The sequence below is a fragment of the Coregonus lavaretus genome (genome assembly GCF_964263955.1).
Source record: "Coregonus lavaretus genome assembly, chromosome: 15".
Lineage (NCBI taxonomy): Eukaryota > Metazoa > Chordata > Actinopteri > Salmoniformes > Salmonidae > Coregonus > Coregonus lavaretus.
The window spans coordinates 33967520-33978773 of NC_140002.1; the positions used below are offsets into that span (position 1 = coordinate 33967520).

The following is an 11254-nucleotide window of genomic DNA, read 5'->3' on the forward strand; positions in this document are numbered from 1 at the left end:
ATGATTGTGTTATGCTGTCGCTACTTCTGTGAATGTCTGAACATTGCATCCAAAAATAAACTGGTCACATTCAGGACTGTGTTTGTACAAAATGTTTCTGTGAAAAAACTGTGTGGCCAGCTCAAACGCTGACTGTTGCATCAATCGAAACTGGACGTTCTAAATAAGCGTTCTAATCCCACCGGTTTGACCATCCTTGAGATTATGTTTCTGGAACTTGATTGGAGACCACCTGTGGTAAATTCAATTGATTGGACATGATTTGGAAAGGCACACACCTGTCTATATAAGGTCCCACAGTTGACACTGCATGTCAGAGCACAAACCAAGCCATGAGGTCGAAGGAATTGTCCGTAGAGCTCCGAGACAGGATTGTGTCAAGGCACAGATCTGGGGAAGGGTATCAAAACATTTCTGCAGCATTGAAGGTCCCCGAGAACACAGTGGCCTCCATCATTCTTAAATGGAAGAAGTTTGGAACCACCAAGACTCTTCCTAGAGCTGGCCGCATGGCCAAACTGAGCAGTCGGGGGAGAAGGGCCTTGGTCAGGGAGGTGACCAAGAACCCGATGGTCACTGAATACTTTTCGAATGCACTGTATGTTAACGTGGACTATTTTTAGCACTTTTCTGGGATGCTTGATTTTTTTCATTGCTTTCCTGGAATGTTTGGCAGAAGTAGATATGCTCATGTTATTTATGGGTGAGCTGCAAATAGTGGTATTTGGTATTTTATTAGGATCCCAATTAGCTGTTGCAAAAGCAGCAGCTACTCTTCCTGGGGTCCACACAAAACATGAAATAATACAGAACATGAATAGACAAGAACAGCTCAAGGACAGAACTATATGCAGTGGACTTCCTACTAGGGCACACCGCCTCAGTGCTAACAGTATAACTCTGATTCATAGGCACAAGATTACTGCATACAATCGCTGTAGGATCAGCAGAGGCATTCAGGGGAGTTAGAGGGACATAAATTAGGTTACTTACATTGTCTTCCAACGCCCCTGGAATAATGTACATTTGCTGAAACATTATGACAACTCAGCGACACAATGGTAGGGATTAACTGAACTGGGCTTGTGTCATTGATAAGTCATTCTCAACGCAGCCTTATAATGCTGTGAAAGTATCCAGGAACCCAAATGATTTGGGTGGAACCCATCCTCCTTATAAAACAAGCTTTGTTTCCAGAAGGTATCAAAATTGTCAATAAATGCTACACCCACAGAGCTGCAATAGTCACGTAGCCAGTTATGGAGAGCTAAAAGTCTGCTGAAATGTTCAATGCCACGATTTAAGGAGGGCACAGGGCCAAATATTATGGGCCGTTTGTTGGTGTCAAGCAGAGACCCAATCAGTTCTTTAAAATCCATCTTCAGGTGTTCTGAGCTGCCCTTCATAATGTAATTGAATCCCACATGAACTATGATAGACTCAATTTCCTGATGCAGGTTTAAAATGTTTGGGAGCAGCTTATCGATGTCCTGTACTCATGCTCTTGGATAGCACAAAGGTTTTGCTCCAAGGACTGAGACATTTCTCACCATTGAACTGCCCAGAGAAGGGGATGGAGAAATCCGCCCATTCCCATCCCTCACACAATTCGTGTAACCTTTCACGGGCCCACGAGAAGCAGGATAGCATATGGCCGCAGCTCCCAGTGATAGGTCCAGACCTCCCACAGTAGGCAGTGCCCCGTCACATCCAGAGAGAGGGAAAGGAGCCGAATTCGACGACGAAGCCTAGTTGGAGTCAGCGCAGCCGTCGCAGACACAGGCAGTCCCAGCGATGAAGGCGCAGGTAGATCAGGCACCAGGGCGGCGAAGCTATTCCTCATGTCAATCTGCTCCGGACCTCTCGCAGGCACTCCAGTCCGCTTATCAGCATGCCGCTGCCTTCGGTTTCCACGACTTGTGACATGGGACCAGTGCTGATGGGAACAATCCTCTTGATGTTCTCCATCTACTCCACTACAAGATGGAGGAGGAGAAGCAGATGGAGATGACTTTCTTGGCAGGCAAGTTCCAGGTAGCACAGGCCATTCGGATAGGGACAGATGACAAGGCGGGTATACATCCATCCAGCCCGAGCAGCGTCCAGCCACATGAGTTGAGAAAGTTCCAATTTGCGTTTTCCCCATAAGTTTGGGCAGAATTGAAATGTGCTTGCTAAGGATAGCCACCTCATTCCTGTAATCCTGTGCAAGCAAACAATTGCCGCATCGGAACTCCGGTTTGTGGCCTCCCGAGTGGCGCAGTGGTCTAAGGCACTGCATCGCAGTGCTAGCTGTGCCACTAGATCCTGGTTCGAGGCCAGGCTCTGTCGCAGCCGGCCGCGACTGGGAGACCGATGGGGCGGCGCACAATTGGCCTAGCGTCGTCCAGGGTAGGGGAGGGTTTGGCCTGCAGGGATGTTCTTGTCCCATCGTGCACTAGCGACTCCTGTGGTGGGCTGGGCGCAGTGCACGCTGACTCGGTCGCCAGGTGTACGGTGTTTCCTCTGACACATTGGTGCAGCTGGCTTCCGGGGTAAGCGGGCACTGTGTCAAGAAGCAGTGTGGCTCGGCTGGGTTGTGTTTCGGAGGATGCACGACTCTCGACCTTCGCCTCTCCTGTGTCCGTACGGGAGTTGCAGCGATGGGACAAGACTACCAATTGGATACCACGAAATTGGGGAGAAAAAGGGGGTAAAATACCAACAAAACAAAAAAAGGAACTCTGGTTTGTCAATATAGTCCCGGACAAGAGTGTAATAAACACAGCTTCTACAGCGCTGGAGATGTTCGTTGGCAAAGCGGGCTAGTTGGTAGCAGGTGTTAGAAGGTTGGGGTTGTTATCCACCAAAAGTCAAATATTATCTATTACTCATTACTTCTTTCAACAGTAACAAATTACTTTACTTATTGCTTCCTGGGAAAAGTAATTAGTTACACCCCAAAATGTTGCATGTCCTCGCTCAATGTCAACAATGTCAACTTTACAGAGGTACAATCTTAATTTGCTACAGCAGGAAAATAATCCTGCAGTAGGCCTCCTGTAGCTCAGTTGGTAGAGCATGGCGCTTGCAACGTCAGGGATGTGGGTTTGATTCCCACGGGGGGCCAGTATGAAAAATGTATGCACTCACTAACTGTAAGTCGCTCTGTTAGCGTCTGCTAAACGACTAAAATGTAACAGGAAATTAGAATTATTATGTGGATTATAATTTATGGACATTTTTGTAGGGGTTGATAGATTTTTTTGTTAGGGCAAATCAAATCAAGCCTTGATTGTTTGGATGAGGTAGGCCTACAGTCATCTTCAGCAGCAGTGAGTCATCTTCTCTTTCGCGATGAGTTTTGTCTTGCTTTTGCAGGTGCTTCAAAAGATTTGGAAGTTGTGTTTCTAGCAGTGTAGAGGTGTTTCTCACCAGGGCACAGTTTATATTTTACAGTTATATGCTTGTCATTTTATCCTCCTACCAAATCAAAATAATGGGAGTACTTCCACACTGAGAAACTCAATGCTTCTGCCATGTTTAATCTCCCTCACTAAAGCAGTTAGTGGTAGTAGTAGTAGTGTGTGCGTGCGTGCGTAAACAAGAACTTGGTGAGAGGACGTCAGACTCAGGATGAAAACAATTAGAATCTTGGGTGGGGGGTATTTTTTTATATTGCACCAACAGAAAGGGAATAATAATCTTCAAAAATATTTATTTGCATCAATAACTGTAATAGGAAGGGAATGATAACAAAAGTAACGATGACCTATCTTTGATCAGTAACCATAATATTATTACTCAAATTGGAACAGTACTACATTATTTACTTGTTACCACAAAAAGCTATATTATTTCTGTAACGGTTTACTTTGTAACGCGTTAACCCCAACACTTTTAATTACAATGACTACTTTTACTTTCCTTTCATTCTTGAACTAAGCCGTCCTGAGGTGGCTCTAAGTCTCTCCTCTTTGTGATGGGGTCTGGGTTTCTGTGAAACGTTATCAGAACCAGCATGAAGGGATGAGACCAGGAGGAGAACAAAACCACTCCTGTGACACTTCTCAAAGGAATCCCTTTCTTGTGTAAACTACGGCTGAAACCTAGGGAGCAGGGGCATGGGTGGGTTTATTAAAGGCTGGAGGGTTGGCACAGCCTATTTAAACAGTGACAAAGTTAATCTCTAGACTGTCACTTTTAATCACAGGAGCATTGATCATGATGGCACAGTCAGGCAAAGCACGAGCTACTCCACTTGGCTCTAATGCATTAAACACACAGGAGGCTCGATATCTGCTAAATTTATCATACGCTCCCGACCAAGCTAGATCTGTAAATGTCTATACGGAAGGACATGTGACTTCGTAGGAATAATTAAAACACAAATCAATAGCAATTTTCTCTCCCGTTTTATAATGTGATGTCAAACTGTTGACATAACCATAGACCAGTCACTGCAGACCGTTAGTTCCTCGTGTCGGTCTTCACGGAGTGAGAATTCCGAGGTTTCACCCGTCTAATAGATAACTTCTATAACACATTAACTGAATGGTTAAAACATTAACCTTTGGTTTCTCCCGTCTCTTTTTTTGTCTCCACTGGTTTTTCCTTGAGGAATTAAAATCAGGGATTTGTTGAATTACCTAAAGCTAGAGGGTTTGATTTCAAGATTGCACAGACAAAAACAATACTCCCTGGCTTTAACAGGCAAAGATCATTTCTGAATCATTGACAACAGTATAATTATGGTATGAAGTGTACCATCAAATGGAATAATACTGCTTTCAAACTAATTTTTTTCTTAACAGCCAGTTTTGTGTTGTTCTATCATAACCTCTGTGAGAAGACCTTTCAGAAAATGCCCTCATCAAAATATTATAAAACTATTACTGTTAGCGTGCAAGTGCAAGTTGACTAAACCTACATGTACTACCTCAATTACCTCGACTAACCGGTGCCCCCGCACATTGACTCTGTACCGGTACCCCCTGTATATAGCCTCCCTACTGTTATTTTACTGCTTTTATTTTTTACTTATCTATTGTTTACTTAACACATATTTTTCTGAAAAATACATTGTTGGTTAAGGGCTTGTAAGTAAGTGTTTCACTGTAAGGTCTACACCTGTTGTATTCAGCACGTGACAAATAAAATTTGATTTGAAAAGCTTACCATTGCCTGTATTTCACGTGCCAATGGTTAAAAACAACAAATCTAGTCTCTTGACTACATACAGTAGGCCTAACTGGCCACCACCTGCTTGGGTCTGTGACACATAACTCATCATCTTGGGAAATACTAGGCCAGAATTACATTGCTAATGTTCTCACAAGGGAGAGATGGCAGGGTGAATTTATGAGATTTAGCAGTGATTGGTCTCAAAAGCAGATAGAGCATCCTACACGTAGTAAATCTAGGTGACAAACGACTATATTCTTTCTCAATGTTTTTGTGAGATACCAGCCCCAGCCCATCATGGGAATTGCTATACCACACTATATTATAAGATGACATATGACATCAATGATATTTTCTAAGGCTATAACAACATGCTCACATAACAAGAAAGTTTGTCATAATCTATTTGATTGTGCTTTGAAAAAATTATTCGCTCATTTTTAATGGTAGATCTGTAGTAAATGCAGGTAAATCTATATTGAGTTGCTAGTGAGCTCACTTCTGAGATTTTCAATTACCTCCTAATTTTATTCCCTCCTGAGAAATTAGAGAAACAGGTTTGTTCAATATCAATAAATCCAATTACAGCTATTTCCCCCTTGCAAACACTCCATTTAGCTGCTGTCTCTTAGAGAAAAAAAAAGGTGAAATTAGATATACGGTTAACTATCCATCTTGTAGAAGAAGAAAATCACTCCTACAGCAATATCACAACAAAATAAAAAAAGAACAATCTACTGGTTGTAACAGTTATATCTGTAAATATATACTTGAAATACAATTTGTGATACCTTTGCCTATGATGGATTTGAACTAGGGCTGTGAAACGTTTAAAATAATTAAATTGACTTAATCGCAATTTATGAATATTCTACAATTTGTCCCAAAATAAAGATTTTTCCATTTAAAAAGCAGTGCATTGAGTTACAAGAATACTATGCTTTGATTGTAAGGTACGGAAACACATTTCCACCATAAACAACACAAAATTCACTAACATAAAGCTTTTAATGGTCCCAATGTCTTATCAATGTTCTTGAAGTTTAACACTTGCGCACAGTACACACTCACACAGCTTTAAGTACTGTTAAAGCTTCAGGCATTCTAAATGAGTGTGACTATAGGAAAAAATTACTGGCTCTATGGATACAAAGAACAAAGAGCTTTTAAACTTGTCCAACAATGTTATGAAAACACTGTAACCATATGTACTGTTCAGATAACTTTACACACAGGCCTACACACACTCTCCCTCCCTCAAACACCTTCTCTCTCTCACTTCCTCCCACAAACCCCACTATTGCATATGCAGCCTACCTTTAAAGCATCTCTTTGAGTAGCCTATTCATTTTCAGCTCTTCCTGTGCCATCCAAATTTGTGCATAGCCCAGACAGTGGTCAAGTTATCAGGTTGCTAGCTAGATAGGTAACATGACTAGCTAGCTAAACAATGTTTGTTATCAAACCAGAAAATAGCGGCTCACGAGTAGTTTAAAACGGCCTGTGACATGCGCACAAATCCACAGCAGAAACAAAAAACATAACTCTGGTAATATTGGGCATAACTTTCATTTGATTTTGGCTAGAGGCACACGGTCTTCAGCTATGTAAAGGAGCAAGCAGCAAGCATTGACTAGCTGTGTTCCGTGTTGTGTTCTGCGCTTAAAAGGGTCAGTGTGGAAACGTGCGCTTAAACGGTTCTGTGCGTTGAAGAAATTGAGATGCGATTAACGGCGGCCAAAAAATTACCGCGGTAAACATGTCACCCGTTAACGCGTTAACTTTGACAGCCCTAATTTGAACGTTTAAATTAGAAGTCTGCAAGAAACAACTTTTCCAAACTGTTAACAGTATCTTTAAATGTTGGCTTGTGACCACAGAACAACAGCTTTTATGTGCATTAATCCTTGTATTGTGTTTACACTCTTAAGCATTCTGTCAATTTCCTTGGTCTACCACAAGCTGTTCCTCATGTGCCGCCCAATCACCATCTCTGCTTTTTATGCTGTACAAGTTTGGTCTCTGCATCTCAGTAGGCCTATCTAAGTGTTTCAGTGTGATTAATGATTCATGTAATTAAATGAATTGAGTGCTCTTCTTAAGTTTATAGCTGTAACAGTAGTGTGGGCTACCAAGCCAGAGGTATGGTACTGGTGAGAAATCAGCAGACAGTGTGGCTGAAGTGTGTAAGACTCAATGTGGTAGACCGGCTACATAACTTTAATAAGGGAAAATAATAAAGAGCGGAGGGGGAATGGTGGCAACCCAAAAGCTTTTCTCACTTGAGGAGTCTGTTAATCTGAACAAGCAACAGAAATACTGAGTGCCAAAATAAAAGTCTCAAAATATGTCTCCGCTAAGTTTAGTGTTGATCCATTGATATTGGCTATGGGTCATATTTGATACAGTATGCCATCTATATGCATAGGCAGACCATTTGAGTGAACATTGACAGAGAAGTGAAGTATCCCATTGAGAAGAATGTGGAAATCATAAAATCATACAATATTTAATGTAATAAGAAGTGCTTTTGAAACATGCACTACTAACAGCCAATATTATATACCAGGGGCATTTGCGTGAATGTTATTATTATTTTTTGCCTGGAATTACTGTGGAAAGTTCTGTAAGATGCTTTAAAGAGTGATTTACCAATGCTAGCACGGGGGTAGTGTTATTCCATATGTCTGTTTCCGAGTTAGACATCTATAAGACTCTTGCTGGGCCATCACCTCAAGTCATAAAATCGTTACAGCCAACAAGAACTCAAAAAAAATAAAAAATAAAACACTTGAGACAATGTCTTCAACATACATTACTTATGTTGACATTTTGTGTGGGCTCTGATCATCTGAGAAATGAAGTTTGAGTTTACATCCACAATGAACACACAATGAAACTAATCCCAACTACTGACAACTTTGACATACAATATCTTGATACAAAATGGCTGCTGCATTCCAGTTCAAAAACTACAGCTGCAGTTGGAACAAACTTAGTCTGCACCAATTCAGCAAAATAAACGTTGTGGCTCTAAATAATTAACAATTTTAGTTCATACATTGGGAAAAAAATCTATATTTTATGTTTTGAGGTACGCTTCTCTGGAGGTGCAATCCTGCATTTATATGCATTGTGTGAATTCAATTTATAACCTACAACAAATCAATTATGTTTTTTTTTATGCCTTTATGAACATGATCTGCATGTTCTCATGTCCCAATAGATCTGTAATCAGCTTTTAAGTGCCTGTCTGCACTCTGGATGACCTAACTACCAGCATTGTAGAGGTAGGAAGAGCAAAGCAATACCCATTGGTGGGATAAGTAAACAAACATGAACTTACTTGAGAAAACAGCCACCAACTGTTTTAAAACAACAAAGCCTTTATTTTAACAACTGGTCAACGGCAATTCAAGACTTGTCTCTGTCAGGACTTTTACGTTGTTCATTGTCGTGACTTCTTTTAAACTGTGTACTGATGAGTGAACAAGGCCAGGACTAGGCCACTTCACTTGTCTACATCCACAGCTGGTGTTTAAATCCTGAATATTGAGCCCCTTGGTAACTGCTTTCAAGAATAATAGATGTGTTCTCAACATCTCACATTTTGAAGAGTTGATTATAAAATGTGTGATTCACCTTATCAGACCATATATATTTAAAATGCAAGAGACATAACTCTGCTACCTTGTGGTACCACAACTTTTCCCCCTTATATTAATTACATTTTTAATTGAAGGGATTTTGCCCAAGGGTTTTATATATATATATATATATATATATATTTGTTATTTTATACACTGTAGCATTATTAAAGACAGACAGAGACCACAACAGCGAGAAACTATTCATAGAATCTATTGAAGACTAGGTATTATAAATAATTCCAGGGCTAACTCGGATTGAAATATATATGAAACATATAGAAGTTTGATATATCTTAATCTAGATCAAATAACAAAATAACATATAAAATAAAAACCTACATATTCTAAAAGCAAAGTCCCTGTTACTCTCTGAGGACTTAAGTGTGTTGAGTAGGGATGTTATCTTAGGCAATGTGTCTACCCTCAAAGCCAGAAAGAGATGGATTAAACTTGGAAAACACACTTATAAATGTGTCAATTGAGCCAGAGGAGAGCAACTGAAAACACATGAGAACACATACACAAACAAACAGAAGTTGCTGCCTCTCACTTGATTGTAGAGACCACTGCATCAGAAATGCAGGATACCCGTAAATGATGGGGCCTGGTTGATTCTACGTGAAATTGGCACCTCATAAATGTTGGTTGGAAGTTGATTAATCACAAACAGGAGTTAATTAATCCTATCAAAATAACATATATAGCTTAAATTTAAGACATTTACCTCAACATGTAGAAATCTATGAATGACTCACTAGGCAGAACAGAATGCTTATTTTTTTTATAGTTTAAAATATGGCCTCTCTTTATGATACATGCTATCAATGTCTGGCTTTTTCCATATTGTTTTACAGCATGCTGTTCCATTCAACACTGTGTGAGTCTTCAGAGCCAGCACATCACAGAGTCCTGAATGTCATTCAGCGCAAACAGTAGTTGGAAACATGTCCAGGCGCCAATGCATATTTATTTACAATAGCTTGCTTTACGCATGCTAATAGAATAGCATAAGTATTCAGTGTTTTATTCAATGCATGGTAATACAGATATAGGTCTTCTATAGCCTAGATTACCACATTTAACACTTACTTGGGGTTTTGAGAGTTCCAAATCACCGATTCCAACGATTTGGCAAAGGGCAACAGCGACCTGCACAAGACTGTCAAAATCCAAAGGTAGTACTTCCAATTGGAACCGGAGCCTGCCATTTCCACGCTTATTCAGTCAGGCAAATTAATCAACGGCACGATGAAATCATTCGAAAATGTGGATATAGTGTAAATCTCGCACAATTCTAGATCCCATTCACTAGTGTCGCATGTAGCCTAGCCTAGATGATGCGTAAAACCTCGTTGACGACGGCAAATGATATCTTAACCATCAATTAATATAATATATGAAATCCTATTTCCCCCTGTTTCGTGTAGGCTATGCAAGCAGAACAAGTATATCTTGCTGGTGAGACAATGTTCTGGATTCTTTATCTCATCACCTTACCGGTGTCTAATATATTTGTAAGGTAGGATATGCGCACGTTTAAACACATTGACAGAACAAGTTTCAAAATTGTTACTGGTCATAAAATAATGTTGAGTCCAGTAACAAGTAGTCTTCACCCGCGAACCTGTGTTCTGGAGTGCGTTTTGCGGTTGTTGATGCACATTTAATTAGCAGGCTACAGTAAATGTGACCCTTTTGTTCTTGCTTCTTCAGTAAACATCTGTTTTGTCCAGTTGGCGCAACTGTATTATCATACTCTTCTTTGTATGGCGAAGCCGTTGTCTATAGATACATCCATTTCATTTTATCGACTACAAAAAAAAACGCTCTGACAGAAAAGATTTTGCGTATCACCAAAGTAGCCTACTCCATCCGTGTAGTAGCAGACTCAAAAACAGTCGTGATAAAATGCACAAAATCCTTATTTCAGGTGGACGTTAGGCTCCGGTGAATTGAATTTACAATCCACTTGAAATGTTACACTCTGCCTGTATATTGTGGACACCAACTCATGTTCGAAGTCCGCGCTGAACTGCTTCTTCCAAAGGGCATGAATAGTCTCTTAAATATCACGTCATTGATACGAGTGAGTAATCCAATTGAGAGTCTATTAAAAAAAGAAAACAGTTGGTAAATAAAGTTAAATCTTGTGCCTATTTAACTTGAACTCGCAATGAGTTTTTCCAGTGAAGGTTCCAGCGTACAGTGCACACCAAACTGGCATTCGATACTCCTTTTTCGCACACACTGCTGCGTACGTAATGCAAAGCTTAGATAGCCCTGGCCTCCTAACCAATCAAGGCAGCTTGGCGAAGTCCTCTCATTATTCAGTTGGTCAACATTCTCTTGACTGAAGAGATTCAGTCGTAGTGCAGCCTGGGCCTTTACAGTGAATACATTGTAATTAAGAGATTATTATCCTTCTCAACATATGCGCGGAC

At 40.4% G+C, this 11254-nt stretch overlaps 1 protein-coding gene across 1 annotated transcript in view; it reads right to left on the reverse strand.

Moving 5' to 3' along the window:
• The window catches only part of LOC311142962 (ephrin-B1-like), a 90880-nt gene extending 79834 nt beyond the window's left edge, over positions 1 to 11046 (reverse strand). Inside the window, exon 1 of the mRNA XM_084178734.1 lies at positions 9903 to 11046. Within this exon, the coding sequence (XP_084034860.1) occupies positions 9903 to 10021 (119 nt within the window). The 5' untranslated portion in view covers positions 10022 to 11046. The remainder of the gene's footprint in view (positions 1 to 9902) is intronic.
• Between the last annotated feature and the right edge of the window lie 208 nt (positions 11047 to 11254).